General features: G+C 36.2%; 1 protein-coding gene across 1 annotated transcript in view; it reads right to left on the bottom strand.

Annotated features, from left to right (window-relative positions):
* Positions 1–17692, bottom strand: part of ARID2 (AT-rich interaction domain 2) — a 162505-nt gene that overhangs the window by 14907 nt on the left and 129906 nt on the right. Inside the window, exons 17-18 of the mRNA XM_082742296.1 lie at positions 907–1045; positions 733–818 (exon numbers count right to left, since the gene is read on the bottom strand). Of these exons, the coding sequence (XP_082598422.1) occupies positions 733–818; positions 907–1045 (225 nt within the window). The remainder of the gene's footprint in view (positions 1–732; positions 819–906; positions 1046–17692) is intronic.

Raw genomic sequence — 17692 nt, 5'->3', positions numbered from 1 at the left:
GAAGATCTGAAGACTAGATCCTGTTCTTAGAATTCTGTATCTCTGGCACAATGCCAAGTACACAGCCATATCTCAATAAATGGGGACAAATTAATATATCTTCACATTTTCAGAGTTAAACATATTACTTATGTTACAGACTCTACAACTAAAGGTCTCAGACACAGTAGGAGATAAATACTGGGTAAATCCAATAAGGCTTTTATAGGAATCTACACTCAGCTAGAGCTTGAACTACATGCCTTATAAGTATGGGGCTCATGAAATAACAGGTAAATGAACAACCATATAGTAAATGTGATATGTATACAATCATCATACGAAACCCTGGCATGCCCTCAGAGGACTGGTTGTAGGAAGAAATATCTTCGCCATTATCAAATACATACTCAATTACTCTCTCAAAGAAAAAGAACCATATATACATTTACGATTTACAAAGCATTTCTCAAATATCATCTGTCATCACTTCTAATGACTTGTATACAGATTAGAATCAAAATATAGCTACAAAGTCCTAACAGACTATGCGGTCTAGCCAGAATGAAAAGTGCTCAGAGAATTTAGGCAGTAGGAATAGGGTCTCATAACTGGTTAACAGTAGAGCTCAACTAGAACCTAGGTCTCTGGTCACCCAATATGCTAAGCTGTCTTTCACTGGTACTATGTTTTGCCTAGTTTCTTGACTTTTCTTTTTGTATGTGCAATGGGAAGTAAACTCATGGTTCTTACTTGGTAGAAGATTTTTGACTTCCCACTTGTCCTGGTTCATCTTGTTTTAATCCTGCAAGCAGGGCATCTTTTGAACAGTGCTTATCCTTTTTGAGAAAGAGGTAAAAGAATATGCATCAAGATCTTTAATGCAACCAGGTGAGTTACTGACCAAATAGTATGAAGAAAATGTACCTGTAAGTGGGTAATAAAAGAAAACCTCTGTCGCTGAAAAGGTTCACAACCTTCCCAAAGACACTGCCCTGGATATACATCTTTGCCTCCATGTTCAGTTGCTGCATGGTAGAAAACCTGTGAGGGTGTCTGAAACCACCTAAAAAGAACAAAAGTAGTAGAAATTTTCTGGCATTTGCATATATTCTTTAAATCAGAATTTAAATCAGACTTGCTCTCTTAATACAAAAGCCCCAGATCAATATACAGAAATACTAGGCATAATACTATAGGCAAAGCTCACATTCATTTCAAGGAATATTTTGAAATTATTTTGAAAACTTCTCTTTATATTTCAAAGTCATATTATTCAACTATGCTGAAGACTTTTGGTAATTTAAGTCTATTATGTTTCATTCTCAATTCCCTACCTTCAATGAAAGTCAGCTAAGAATCTCTTGAAAGTAAATCGTGTCATTTTAAAACACAAGAGAAAACTATTTTACAAAAAAATACCATATTCTCTTATACTTTTAGAAGCTGCTTAAGCATGTACAAGACCTCATGTTACATATAAAAACTCTAGAATATTAGATCGAACACTCTAAATGCTATAAATTCTGGTAAGTCTGGCTTTTTAGCTGAATTCATATTTTGTTTGTCCTGTTGAAGAATCCACAGCCCTCGTTTCTCTAACATCATACCCTACTCATACCTGGGGGCTTAACAACGTACAAATGTCTGAGCAGGTATATGGCAAGGATACAACCTAAAGAAAGTCAGATACTATTTTCCCTTATTAATTAAAATATATGGCAATGAAAGAGAATACTGGAATCAAGACAGTAAAAGGCTTCAATTACTAAATAGCAACTCAAATATTTGCATAATCAGTATCTTTAAAGTTTATGGCATAGCTCTTTTAGGACTTGATTATTTTAATGGATATCATAAAAGTATGTCTGTATTTAAACAAGTTCTTGGTGTGCAGTATATATGATAGAAATTTCAAAATAAATTTTAATCAAGAGTAATTGAATTCTGAATTATAAAAGACAATGTCAAGAATCATTATACCATTCAAATATATTCTTATACAAATACATACCAAAAGTTTATTGTGAAGCTGTCAGGGCTTGGAAAATTTAATAATGTTAAAATGTCTAAACTACCCAAAGTAATCTACAGATTCAATACAATCCCTACCCAAATTCGAATGGCATTTTTTGCAGAAAAAGAACAATCTTAAAGTTTATATGGAAACGCAAAAGATTCAGAATAGCCAAAGAATCTTCTTAAAAACAATAAACCCAGAAGCATCATGCTGCCTGATTTCAAATAATATTACAAAGCCAAAGTAATTAAAACAGTATGGTATTGGCATAAAGAGACACACAGATCAGTGGAACAGTACAGAGCCCAGAAATAAATCCACACATATATGATTGATTAATTTATAACAGAGGAGCCAGAAATATATGTTGGGGAAAGGGGAAAGGAAGTCTCTTCAAAAAATGGTTTTGGGAGGGGCGCCTGGGTGGCTCAGTGGGTTAGGCCGCTGCCTTCGGCTCAGGTCATGATCTCAGAGTCCTGGGATCGAGTCCCGCATCGGGCTCTCTGCTCAGCGGAGAGCGTGCTTCCCTCTCTCTCTCTCTCTGGCTGCCTCTCTGTCTACTTGTGATTTCTCTCTGTCAAATTAATAAATAAAATCTTTAAAAAAAAATGGTTTTGGGAAAACTCAACGGACACATGCAAAAGAATGAACTGAACAACTATCTTATACCATACACAAATATTAACTCAAAATGGATAAAAGACTTGAGTGTATGACCTGAAACTCTAAAACTCTCAAGAGAAAACACAGGTGGTAAGCTCTTTGCTATTAGTCTTGGCAATGATTTTTTTGGATTTGATTTGAAAATAAAGGCAACAAAAGCAAAAATAAACAAGTGGGACTATATCAAACTAAAAGCTTCTGCACAACAAAGGAAACCATCAACAAAAGGAAAAGGTAACCTACTGAATGGGAGAAAGTATTTAAAAATCATGTATCTAGCATGGGATTAATATCCAAAATACATAAAGAACTCATGCAACTCAATAGCAAATAATAAGCAACACAATTAAAAAATAGCAGAGAATCTGAATAGATACTTTTTCCAAAAAAGACATACAGATAGCCAACAGATACATGAAAAGATGCTCAATGCCACTCATCATCATGGGAATGGAAATCCAAACAATAAGATATCATCTCACACCTGTCAGAATGGCCAGTATTGAAAAACAACAACAACAACAAAAAAAAAAAAACCCAAGAAAGTGACAAGTGTTTGTGAAGATGCAGAGAAAAGGGAACATTTGTGACTGTTGTTTGGAATGCACACTGGTACAGCCACTGTGGAGAACAGTATGGAGGTTCCTCAAGAAATTAAAACTAGAACTACCATATGATCCAATGAATCTACTTCTGGGTATTTATCTGAAGAAAATGAAAACACTAATTATAAAAGATATATACATCCGTATATTAACTGCTGCATTATTTACAAAAGCTAAGACATGGAAGCAACCTCACTCAGTGTCCACTGATAGATGAATGGATAAAAAAGTTGTGGTATACACATATATAATGGATTACTCAGCTATAAAAAAGAATAAAATCTTGCCATTTGCAACATCATGGATGGACATAGAGGGTATTATGCCAAGTGAAACAAGTCAGAGAAAGACAAATACCATATAATCTCACTTATATGTAGAATCTAAAAAAAAGAAAACCAAAAAAAAAAAAACCCCACAAGCTCATAAAGAGACTGGTGGTTATCAGGTGGGGGATGGTGAGTGGACAAAGGGGTAAAGGGAAAAGATACAAACTTTTAGTTATAAAGTAAGTCATGGGGATGTAAAAAAAAAAAGTGTTTACTGTGTAATTAAAATTATATTTTTAGTTTTGGAATCTCTTTTAATTTTTAGTACAAACAATGCTTTTCATTAATACGAAATAAATATGGCTGGAGCTCTAATAATTGTCACAAGGAGGCACTTCTTATTTTGTTTTTAGTATCTTACCAAAATACTATAAATTATTAATTAAAAGGTAAAGCTGTTTGTACACACACCAAAACCCAAATGTACTACTACCAGTACTGGTCAAAATGATACCTGATTCTAAAATATTTCATAGTACATTAAATGAATCAAGTTTATTTACAACACACAAAATTGATGAATTTACTAGTGACCAAAAAGAGATAAAATTAGTGCTTCTTTAAATCAAATTACTAAACTTATGAAGCTGTATATGTATGGTTTTAAGATCACAGGGATTTTCAAGTGTTCATCACTTCACCTGCCCTGCACAGAGTCTATTATTTCCCTCTTATCTACTACCTGTCCCCTCTATCCTAAGTCTGTTTACTATTTATCTAACTACTCAAGTCATACAAACCATTCATTGACCGGTGAAAGTACAATTACTAGTATAACTAAGAATGGAGCTGGTTGCAATGATCACGTAAGGGTAGTAACGAGTTACAGCTTCCAAATACATTAAATGGAAAATCTGGATTTTTAAAGCTTAAATGCAATTCCAGTGCAAAACAGATAATGAGTTTATAGAATGTTACTGATTTTTTGGGAATGGGATAGGGGAAGAGATAAGCTGGGATGCCACCACTGTATACTAGTGTGTCTAGAACAATTTTCCTTACTACTACCTTTCCATCAATAACCTATCCCAGCCACCTAAAATAAACAACATGTTCATTTAAAGAAACCAGAAAAATTCAAGGGTATCTAAACTTTTTTTTTTTTTTTTTAATTTATTTGACAGACAGATCACAAGTAGGCAGAGAGGCAGGCAGAGAGAGAGAGGAGGAGGAGGCAGGCTCCCTGCTGAGCAGAGAGCCCGATGCGGAACTCGATCCCAGGACCCTGAGATCATGACCTGAGCCAAAGGCAGAGGCTTTTAACCACTGAGCCACCCAGGCGCCCCTCAAGTCTATCTAAATGAAAATAAAAATTCCCTGTGATTTAATTGCCCAGACTGTTAACATTTTCATATATTTCCTTTAAGCTGTACCCTCTGCCGTGTGTGTTTGTTTTTACACAAAACGGGGACTGTTACTCATAAAATTTGGTTGCCACAATATGGCTATATGTACAATTAAAAGAATGCCTTCACTAAGATACTTTTACCTGCTAAAAAACCACTGTAATAAAAATACATTCTCTGACATCTCTAACATGAATAGCACATCCCTCCCCTCCAGGGGTGTGGAAGCACAACCACAGGTGGAAGCACTAGACAAATAACATTTCTGGAACTCATTTTATTTACTGGTAATCTATCTTTCAGGGTGGTCATGAGGCTTAAATTTGATACATGTAAAGCCATTTAGCAAATATCAGGCCAACGATAAATGAGAGCTATTATCATGATCATTAGTAGTAGTAACAGCAGTAGTGGTCCGTCTAGTAATCTACTGTCTTTTCACCTTGTCTATCCTACTAATCTCTACCCGGAGACTTCCAATAACTATTCCAAAGTTGCCAAGCCTTGGTAAATAAAGTTTAGTTCACCTCCAAGTTAATGCTCCTGATTATCAAGTGATTCTCATCATTACAACTTACTCTATTAATTTCTGCTCCTGAAAACATTCCCTACAAAACTGCTCCCAACTTTTTCACCTTTTGTTAAACACTAAATTTCAATCTGGTTGTTTCAGAGTTTGTCTTCCCCTATATAGTTTGAGTCTGTAAATTTAAGGATATTGCCATATTGGTTAAGTGTCTGAAAAAAAAAAAAAAAGGCTTATTCCTGAAAGAATTTAAGTTTATTCTATTAGAGCTGCCTTAACTTCCTTTTCCTCTGTATTAAATTTTCTGTCATTACTCATAGTTCCCCCTACTCTTGGACCTTAAGTAGTCACTATTTTCAGAGTTAATTCCTTCTTGTATATCCTGGAATCTGTTACAAACCTTCATAAACTACCTCCTCTTTTGCATCTTCTGTCTTTTCCTTTCTACTGAACCCTATACCTAAGTGTAATAATATATACGCTACTCCAAATAAAAACAACAGAAACAACACTTTTCCTTTGATCTCATTACTGTCACAAAAGATAGTAAATAGATTTACAATATCTATCAATATCATTATAAATTGATATTGATAGATATTGTTCAGAGATTTAGTTTCAGAGATTTTCTTTTTTTTCTTTTTTTTTTTTTTAAAGATTTTATTTATTTATTTGAAAGACGGAGATCACAAGTAGGCAGAGAGGCAGGCAGAGAGAGAGAGAGAGGGAAGCAGGCTCCCTGCTGAGCAGAGAGCCCGATGCGGAACTCGATCCCAGGACCCTGAGATCATGACCTGAGCCGAAGGCAGTGGCTCAACCCACTGAGCCACCCAGGCGCCCCAGAGATTTTCAATTAAAGTTTTCTTAAGTTGCTGAGGTTCATGGCAGGCTGTTTTTCTTTAACCAATATTTAATGCATTTATTGCAGTAACTATATCTGAGAATTTTTTTTCATCATTGGCCATCTTTCAAAGGTACATATTATTTTCAAATACATCATCAATACAATTTATAATGGCTACTCCCCTGATCTTTACATAAATAGCTATAGCTAAAGTTCAGGATTAGCCTTTACTCCTTTATTTAAATTTCCTTCATCAAATTCCCTTTTCTTTCAGCTGTTTGTTTCAACTGAACAAATATTTGCATAAGGCTACTAGATGCAAGTTTGTGGATTCTACGTACTCTAAGCAGCTGCTTAAGGCAACAACACTTTCCACTTGAAAATAAAGCCATTATACAACGGTTATTACTACCACTTTTCCTACCACCAATCAATTTCTTATGCATCATAAACACATGAATAAATGAAGTAAACAAAGCATACTCTTCCTACTACCTTAAAGATTTTATTATTTAAAAGTCTGCAATCGATGCAGGTTATACATATGAATAACACATATGATATTTTATAGTATTCTTTTTTTTTTTTTTTTAAGATTTTATTTATTTATTTGACAGGCAGAGATTACAAGTAGGCTGAGAGGCAGGCAGAGAGAGAGGAGGAAGCAGGCTCCCTGCTGAGCAGAGAGCCCAATGTGGGGCTCGATCCCAGGACCCTGGGATCATGACCTGAGCCGAAGGCAGAGGCTTTAACCCGCTGAGCCATCCAGGCGCCCCCACACATATGATATTTTAATAATTCACCACATTTAAAAGAACAGTTTAGAAACAAACATCTATGGCTATAAAGCTATGATTGTTTCCTTTGTTTTTAAAATATAAATAAAAGGGTTGAAAATAGCACTTTAGTTCAGAGATTTTCAATTAAAGTTTTCTTAAGTTGCTGAGGTTCATGGCAGGCTGTTTTTCTTTAATGACTGAAAAGGATTCCATGTTCCTCTTACTTGCCCTCCTGCTGTAAAACCATTTAATTTGACTTAAAACACATGGGATATAGGTTTTTTATTAGGAAAATTCTAGTTTAGAAGATGTGCATTTAAATGTTAATAAAGGCACCTAAATGATAGTACTATACATCAGAAAAACCTACACTGCAAAGACAGATTTTGAAAAAGCTATATTGTTAATTTAGAACAATTAACTTTTACCTCAACCCCTGACATCTAATTGCTTTACACAGATAACATTGTCTGGCCAAAGAGATACCAAGGGTATGCATTATTTCATATTCAAATGAGATTTAGTAACGAGCTGATAAAATCTGGGGGGAAAAGCCCAAGCCAACAATGATGCTGGCAGGCTTACCCAAATTTTATTACATATCCAATTGTAGAAGTCCAAAATATAAAAACAAAACAAAAAGACAACTAAGTTCATTATTAAAAGAAATTATTTTACTGCCTTAACATGGGACTAAAAATTACAAGTGCCAACTGGACAGCCCCAACCAGTACTGGTGCCCTCGCAAAACTACATACTGCGCTGCTCCAGCCCTCCGTCTGCCATCATCGGTCTAGATTCAAAGCCACAGGTAAGGGCAACTAATGATTGGGTTAGCTGCTAAAAGCAATGGGAGAGTAAGCAAGTATTTGGCTTTCCCCCCTTTTTTGGGGCTTTTGTAGAAAGAGATATGTCCTGCCTTCTAGTAAGACTAAAATTATGGGAAATTATCTCAAATATAGGAAAGGAAATTGGATGGAAGATAGTCAAAACTAAATGTCTTTGGCCCTATCACCTTCCCTTCTAATAATTAATAATATTATAATATAAATAGTAGTAGTAGTAATAATAATTAATAGAGGAAAGGGTTTCTGTTTTTGCTATTTGATCCTCTAGCCCCAGCTCCTACTAACCTACTGGTCTGTGAAGTAGTCATACATTTTATACACCAAAGTAGGAAATATATTCTCAGGAATCTTGTTTAAATAAATATGCTTTCGAAATCTGTACCCTCCACCAAAATTTTAATCACATATGAAAGTAGTATAGAAGTACATATGCACAATTTAGGCATTTCAATAAATATGTTATACTTAATTAAACATAAGCTTGGAGATAAAATAAAAATGAATGAATGATGATGTGTGTACTTGTCTGTTTTTAATGAGACAAATAAGGCATACAAATGAATCTGTACAAATGAATTTGAGGCTGGCTACTCACATGGACTCCTTGAAAGATATGGCTGTATATCACTTCACACTCTTCCTGACAAAGCTACTCACAGCATAAAGTACCTTCTGACCTGAACTTCTTCCTTTTGCTTCTTTCTTACTCTGCATTTCGTATATTCACAAACAACATCTTCTCTGATTTCTATGATGGCTCGTTGTTAAAGGTATAATTATCCCCACTTTACTGCTAAGGAAAACAAGCTTTCAAAGGAGTAACTTTCCAGAGCATACAACTATGTGGCAAAAGCTGGGATTTGAGACCAGATATGTCCAAAGACCTAACTTTTTTCCTACTCTACTATAATACATGATTGTTTACTTGGATAATATGCATAAGTTTATACCTACATAAAAACTGAAGTATATTTTTACATCCAGTATCTATGATGCTATAAATTTTTTCTTATTTTTAATACTGGCAAATTCTGAAAGCACAGTAGGTTTAAGAGGCTAGCATTGGTACATAATTTTCTTATTCTGTGAATAATTTCTAAGGAATAAGGCTATTAGTAAAATGCAGGCTAGATTCTCACCTTAGTAAATTCTATTCCCCAATAGTTTAAGTAATTCTAAAAAGGCCTTCAACACTATTTGGCAAATTTCATACATATGGTATATATATATGTATAACTATGCATATATGTGTATATATATATGTATAACAGTGACTAGGTAGGAATACGTAAAAAAAAAGGTAAGTATATATATATCTATATATAGATACACACACACACATACATATATATATACACACACTTTTGGTACATCTTTACTCACTTACTTGTTTTTAAGATTTTATTTATTTATTTGACAGGCAGAGATTACAAGTAGGCAGAGAGGCAGGCAGAGAGAGAAAGGAGGAAGCAGGCTCCCTGCTGAGCACAGAGCCCGATGCGGGGCTCGATCCCAGGACTCTGGGATCATGACCTGAGCCGAAGGCAGAGGCTTTAACCCACTGAGCCACCCAGGTGCCCCTGGGTACCATCTTTAAATACTCTTTGGTATCCAGTGTTTGGAAGAATGAAGTAAAATAGAAAGTTCTATCATCAGCTGTGGAAGGAATTAGAGCTTTTCCTAATAATACATTTTTATGCATCAGTAGTTAAGGCCCAAGGAATATACCTCAAGCTAATGCTACTAAAAGGTATTACATAAAATTTATCTTACATTTATTAAGGCTTATTAGTTCAAACTTTAATTATAATAATATTAACAAAATATCGATTGATTCTATAGCTTTCATGTAAAATTTTTTATAAATGTAGGAACTGCAAGGTGACGAGCTGTTACCTTCAGTTGAAAAAATAAGATGCCAACAGGCTAGGTCAGCAAAGCACTGTTGACTATAAAATAAAGCCAAACTTCTTTAACTTAACTTGCTCAACAAATATTAATTAAAAGCCCTTTATGTGCCAGACATTGTGCTAACATGATAAAAACTCCAGGATGCAAAACATCAACCCTCTGAAGATACCTTCTGGTCTTATGGCCACAAAATTTAGACAGAAGATGCTATAAAATGAATTCCAAATGGTCAAGTAATCTAATTACTGAATTCATTTCAACATAAACTGGCAATTTAACTAGAATTAAGCATTCACTGATGTATCATGAATTATAAATTTCTACTCTGGATGTCTTACTCTATATCAAGTATTTCCAAATCCTTCAAGATAATTATATATCATGCTCAACTAATCTTTAGAAACTTCTTTACCTTAAGCCAAAATGTTTTACCTTAAATCAAAATTGCCTTCAGTTTTTGTTAAATATTTTAATTTTTTTCATTTAACTCCTTAAACTGACTACATTATTTCTGAAATTTCAATAACTAGAAGAAATTAAAGATTTACCACGGATTCTGGATGATATTTTTGTAAGAAGTAAAAGCACCTTTACAGAGAATACAAATTCTAGTTTTCATTCATTGGTCACATACAGTGAGGCTGATGTTTCCTGTTGTTCTCTGTTATTTCCCATGAGACGAATGATTATTCAAATCTCATCCTGATGCAAAAGTATCTTTAAGGATTATATAGTAGGAGTAAGGAAACCTTATGTTAGAATCTTTAGGAGGAACTACAACTACAAAAGGTTCAGTAGGAGCCCAGTAGCTTGAACCTCAGCATCACTTGAGTAGATTCCTAGGTGGTCCAGGGAATATAAAATTTACTAGAGCAAATAAAAGTCCCCAGTTTCTACAGAGAACAGCTTCCACATTGGAAACGTTTACTGAGTTCTTCTAAATTCTGTTGGACTCTCTAATGATATAACTCTAAATATAAACATGATATAGATTATATTTTTCCCAAAGGAAAATAATTTTTGTCTTTTCTATAATAGTTATTAGCCAAATATCAATGAGAAATGATGTATTCTTAAAAAGTGGCTTTCAGGGACACCTGGGTGGCTCGGTCAGCTGGGTGTCTGCCTTTGGCTCAGGTCATGATCCCAGGGTCCTGGGATTGAGTCCCGCACTGGGCTCCCTGCTCAGTGGGGAGCTTGTTTCTCCCTCTGCCTGCTCTGCCTGCTGCTTCCCCTGCTTGGGCTCGTTCTCTGACAAATAAATAAATAAATTCTTCAAAAACCAACCAAAAACAAACAAACAAACAAAAGTGGCTTTCCATTGTCTTTCATAGCAGCAGAACCATTTTTTCAAACAAAATAGGACTTAGAGTCTTTATACATAAAGTAAAAGGCAGAGACACTATGATTAAAGATAAGTTGGAGGTCCCTCTCAAATGTCCCTTTTATCCCTACCTTGCTTATTCAAAGAACACTGTGGACAAGAAACAGTACTAAAAACAATGAATGTAAATTCTTGGCTTACCAGAGTCACTGAATCCTTTCCTCTTAAATACACAGAATTAAAAGAGCAGTTCATGGGTATTTTTTTATTATAGAGAATTTTTTGGGTCCCATTTCTTTTTTTTTTTTTTTTAAAGATTTTATTTATTTGTCAGAGAGAGAGAGGGAGAGAGAGCGAGCACAGGCAGACAGAATGGCAGGCAGAGGCAGAGGGAGAAGCAGGCTCCCTGCCGAGCAAGGAGCCCGATGTGGGACTCGATCCCAGGATGCTGGGATCATGACCCGAGCCGAAGGCAGTCGCCCAACCAACTGAGCCACCCAGGGGTCCCTGGGTCCCATTTCTTAAACAAGGATCAAACACAAAACATAATCACATATATTTACATATTTTCATATTTCAGTTATAAACTAATAGTCCACATCATGCTGATGATATAAAAATAAGAATAAATATAAGGACAAGTATCTTCCAAGTTTTTGCTCAGACGTATGACCTTAGAAGTTGTCACTGCCATCCTCAGAACAAGGAAAAAGTTGAACTGAAAATTACCAATTCTTAAATCCAGCAGAGAACTGAGGTCACAAGGCAAACTGCCTCCCTGAAACACTGGAGATAGTCGAATGTAGAGAATCACAAATAACTCCAGAGTCAGTAACGGGTAGGAATACTTAAGCAGAGATCGATGAATTGATGGGAGGTCTAGTATGGGTTATCTTGGAAGATTAAAAACTCTGACTGGGGTTGGGGGTGGAGGTAGGGCTTTGCCACTGCCCACGCTTTTGTGAGTTTTACCTCCAGGCATTTTACCAGGGTCCTAAGGTAAAGACTGGAGGAAAACTTAGGGCTTTCTAGCATTGGGAGAGTGAAGGCAGTCAATTTTAAATATGCCCAGAGTGTTCTTTTCTCCTTACCAAGGGCCTTCCCTCAAGGAAAATTACTAAAGCCTTATCTGGACTAGGGGAAGGAAGGAGAATTCGATAACTTGAGCCCTCCAGATTCCCTGTCTCACATAAGGGGAGAAAAATAAAGAAAATAAAAGAAACTCTTCTTGGGGCACCTGGGTGGCTCAGTGGGTTGGGTCTCTGCCTTCAGCTCGGGTTATGGTCTCTGGGTTCTGGGATCAGCCCCACTTCGGGCTCTCTGCTCAGTGGGGAGCCTGCTTCCTCCTCTCTCTCTCTCTCTGCCTGCCTCTCTGTCTACTTGTGATCTGTCTCTTGCTCTCTGTCAAATAAATTAATAAAATCTAAAAAAAAACTCTTCTTAAAGTCACAGCCCTTAGATTCAGCCCACTAAAACAAGTTAGATTTAATCATGAGATAATAGAATGCTTTTCATCTACAATACCTTACCACCACATCAACAAGGCTCCTATATGATAACAGAGGATTACAACCAAGAGAGTTGTAAGATACAGACTCTATTTAAAAATGAGCTTCAGAGGCACCTGGGTGGCTCAGTGGGTTAAGCCAATGCCTTCGGCTTGGGTCGTGATCTCAGGGTCCTGGGATCGAGTCCTGCATCGGGCTCCCTGCTCAGCAGGGAGCCTGCTTCCCTCTCTCTCTCTCTGCCTGCCTCTCTGTCTACTGTGATCTCTCTCTGTCAAATAAATAAATAAAATCTTAAAAAAATAAAATAAAATAAAATAAAAATGAGCTTCAGGGGGCGCCTGGGTGGCTCAGTGGGTTAAGCTGCTGCCTTTGGCTCAGGTCATGATCTCAGGGTCCTGGGATCGAGTTCCGCATCAGGCTCTCTGCTAAGCAGGGAGCCTGCTTCCTCCTCTCTCTCTCTCCCTACCTCTCTGCCTACTTGTGATCTCTCTCTCTCTGTCAAATAAATAAATAAATAAAATCTTAAAAAAAAAAAAGAGCTTCAGGGTGTCTGCGTGGCTCAGATGGTTGAACATGCGACTCTTTGTTTTGGCTGGGGTCATGATCTTATGGGTCTTGAGATCAAGCCCTGCATGGGGCTTTGTGCTCAGCGAGGAGTCTGCTTGAGATTCCCTTCCTCCTCCCCTCACCCCATATGTGCTAAAATAAAATAAATAAATCTTAAAAAGTGAGCTTCCAACAAAACAAAGATAATGGGGGAGTGGGACATAAAGGACACTAGAAGAAACTGAAGCCTCTGACACCTACAGCTACAGCAAACATTAAACACTGCGTAATTCCTAAGCAAAAACTTAACACTGAAGGTCTCTTTGCCTCAGTTCTCAATAACTGATAGAACTTATCAGGCTTTCAAAAAAAGTTACAAAGCATGCTAAATGCAAAAACAAAACATAAAACAAAAACAAACCCAAAAACCAACCAGAAACCAAACACCAAAACCTAACAACAAACCCAAACCAGTCTGAAGAAATAAAGCATGCATGAGAACCAAACACAGATAATGGCAGAGACTTTGGAATTACCACACTGCAGACTTAACACAATTACCACACTGCTCTAATGGACAAAGTGGCAACATGAAAGAAGATATGGGTAAAGTAAGCACAGAAATGGAGATGCTAAGAATCAAAAAGAAATGCTAGAGGGACACCTGGGTGGCTCAGTTGGTTAAGCGTCTGCCCTTGGCTCGTGTCATGATCCTGGGGTCCTGGGATTAAGCCTCTAATTGCGTTCCCTGCTCAGCGGGAGCCTGCTTCTCCCTCTGCCTGCTGCCCCCTCTGCTTGTGCTCTCTGACAAATGAATAAATAAAATCTTAAAAAAAAATTCTAGAAATATGGGGTGCCTGGGTGGCTTAGTGGGTTAAGGCCACTGCCTTTGGCTCAGGTCATGATCCCAGGGTCCTGGGATCGAGCCCCACGTCGGGCTTCCTGCTCAGCGGGAAGCCTGCTTTCTCCTCTCTCTCTGCCTGTCTCTCTGCCTACTTGTGATCTCTGCCTGTCAAATAAATAAATAAAATCTTTAAAAAAAAATTCTAGAAATAAAAAAACACTAACAGAAATAAAGAATGTCTTTGAGGAATGGCTGGCTCAGTGGGTGAAACATGTGACTTGATATCATTCTCATAGGTTTGAGGCCTGTGTTGGGTGTAGAGATTACTTGAACAATAAAATCTTAGGGACAGCTGGGCAGCTCAGTCAGTTAAGTGTCTGCCTTCAGCTCAGGTCATGAACCCAGAGTCCTGGGATCAAGTCCTACTTCGGTCTCCTTTTCAGCAGGGAGCCTGCTTCTCCCTCTGCCTGCTCTCTCTGCAGCTCTCCCTGTTTCTGTTCTCTCTCTCTCTGACAGATAAATAAAATATTTTTTAAAAATTTAAAAAAAAAAATCTTAGGGGCACCTGGGTGGCTCAGTCGTTGGGTGTCTGCCTTCGGCTCGGGTCATGATCCCAAAGTTCTGGGATTGAGCCCTGCATCGGGCTCCTTGCTCAGTGGAAGCCTGCTTCTGCCTCTCTCACTCCCCCTGCTTGTGTTCCCTCTCTCGTTGTGTCTTTCCCTGTCAAATGGACAAATAAAATCTTTAAATAAATAGATAATAAAATAAAATAAAGCTTTAAAAAAAATGCCTTTCGATGAGACCATCAATAGACTGGATGTTGCCAAGAAAAGAATCGGCGAGCTTAAATTTTTATGAGTAGAAACTTCCCAAACTGAAGAACAAAGAGAAAAAAAAAAAAGGAAACATATTCAAGAACTAGAAACAATTACAAAAGGTCTGACATATGTGTAACGGAAATACCAGAAAGAGGAAAGAGATAAAGTGGAAGAAATATTTGAACAGAGAATGGCTGAGAATGTTCCAAAATTAATGACACACCCCAAACCACAGATCTAGGAAACTCAGAGAATACCAAATAGGATAAATGTAAAACAAACAAACAAACAAAAAAAACCCACTTAGATATATTATATTCAAGTAGCTAAAGACCAAAGACAAAAAGTCTTGAAAATAGCTGGAGGGAAAAGAACAAACACAAAAACCTTACTGATAGCACAACACTGGATTACACTGGAGGTCTCTTGAGAAACCATGTAAGCAAGAAGAGTAGAATGAAAATTTTAAAGTTAAAAGAAAAAAAAATTATGTCCACAAAATTGTTTCAAAAGTGAAGAAAAAATATTTTTTCAGATTAAAAACTGAGGGTATATTTGCACAGTAGATCTGCCTTATAAGAAATGTTAAAAGAGATTCTTCATAGAGAAGAAAAATGGTGGAGTTCAGAAACTTATAAAGAAAGGAAGGGTAGGGGCGCCTGGGTGGCTCAGTGGGTTGGGCCGCTGCCTTCGGCTCGGGTCATGATCTCGGGGTCCTGGGATCGAGCCCCGCATCGGGCTCTCTGCTCAGCAGGGAGCCTGCTTCCCTCTCTCTCTGCCTGCCTCTCTGTCTACTATGATCTCTCTCTGTCAAATAAATAAATAAAATCTTAAAAAAAAAAAAAAAAAGAAAGGAAGGGTACAGGAGAAGGAGAAAAATGGAAGCAGAATGAAATATTTTACTTTTCTTATTTTGAACTGAACTGAACTGATAAATGTTCAGAGTAACAGCAACAATGGATTTGGTGATTAAATCTTTTGGATAAGTGAAATGAACGACAGCACGGTATAAGGACACGAGGGAAGAAGTAAGAATACGTCATTACAAGGTACCTGTACACATGAAACAGTATATTGCTGTTTGAAAGCAAACTAGATTAGGCGTAAATATGTATTTCAAACTCCAGAACCACAAGAAGTTTTCAGAAGTAGTATAACTGATATGCTAAATAACTCAACTAAAACCAAAGAAAGTAAAACATGAAAAGATACAAAACACAAGTAAAACATGAAAAGATACAAAACATTTATAAATATGATAAATATTAATGCAACTGTACCAATAATCGTTTTAAATGTGAATGATCTAAACATAAAGAGACTGGCAGAGTAGATAAAGAAAATGAAACCCAACTGTGTGTGGTGAGATATAAAACCACAGATTATAAAAGTGATGGAGGTGGTTGGGGATGAACAAAATAGGTGAAGGGGATTAAAAAGAATAAACTCCAGTTCTAAAATAAGTAAGTCATGGGGATGAAAAGTACAGCACAGGGGGTACAATCAATAATACTGTAATAGCTTTGTATGATAACACATGGTAACTAAACTTAGCATAGTGAATACATTGCATAATGTATATAATTGTCAAGTGGCTAAGTTGTACACCTGAAACAATATAACACTGTACGCCAACTACACTTGAATTAAAAAAATATTTTTAAAGGCAGTTAGCAAAAGTTAAAGGATTGACTTATATGAGGAAAACCTGGTGGGGGGGGAAGAAGAGAAAATCATATTCAAAGTTGACAGTTGGGGACCAATAATATTAGTTTGAACATTAAAATCCATTTTATATTCCATCCTGCTCCCCAAAATAAAAGGATGGTGAAAGATATACCACACCAACTGTAACAAAAAGAAAGCTGGAGTAACTATACAAATGTCAAACAAAGCAGACTACAGAGTACGGTTACTATCAGAAATAAAGAGGAACATTACATAATGATAAGGAGGTCAATTCTTTATAAAGACATACAATTCTTAAGGTCTGCATTCCTAACACAAAGCATCAAAATATGAGCAAAATCTGACAGAACTGTAAGAAGAAAAAGACAAATCCACTAATTATACTTGGAAACTTAGCACAACTCTATCAGCGAATGACAGATCCAGCAGGCAGAAAATCAGTAAGGATGTATTTGAACTAAAGAGCACCATCAATCAATTGGATCTAACTGACATTTGTATAATACTTTAACATCAACAGAAAATACATTCTTCTCATGCTCACATGGAATGTTTACCAAGATAGACTACATTCCAGGACATGAAATACACCTTAAATTTAAAAGAAGAGAAATCATATAAAGTATGCTCTCAGATTATAAAGTAATTAAGCTAAAAATCACTAACAAAAAGATAGGGGGGGGCTACCCCAAAATATTTGGGAATTAAACAACACACTTCTAAAATATTTTGAACCAAATGATAATGAAATTATAACTTATCAAATTTGTGGGATATAGCTAAGGCAGTATACAGAGGGAAAGTTATAGCATGAAATGTATATAATTAGAAAAGATCTAAAATCAGTAATCTAAGCTTCCAGCTTAGAAAACTAAAAAAGGAACAATATAAAAATACAAAAAAATATTTAAAAAAATGTTAAAAATAAAAATATAAAAAAATAAAAAATAAAGTAGAAATCAATGAAATGACAATAGGAAATCAACAGAGAAAATCAACAAAACCAAAAACTGGTTGTTTTAAAAGATCAATAAAGGAGATAAACCTCCAGCTAGCTTAACCAAGAGAAAGAATGAGAAATGACACAAATTATTAATTCTAGAAATGAAAGCT

Source organism: Mustela nivalis (assembly GCF_964662115.1).
Source record: "Mustela nivalis genome assembly, chromosome: 7".
Taxonomy (NCBI): domain Eukaryota; kingdom Metazoa; phylum Chordata; class Mammalia; order Carnivora; family Mustelidae; genus Mustela; species Mustela nivalis.
The sequence above is the reverse complement of the archived record's forward strand: the minus strand, read 5'-3'. Positions and strand labels throughout refer to the sequence as shown.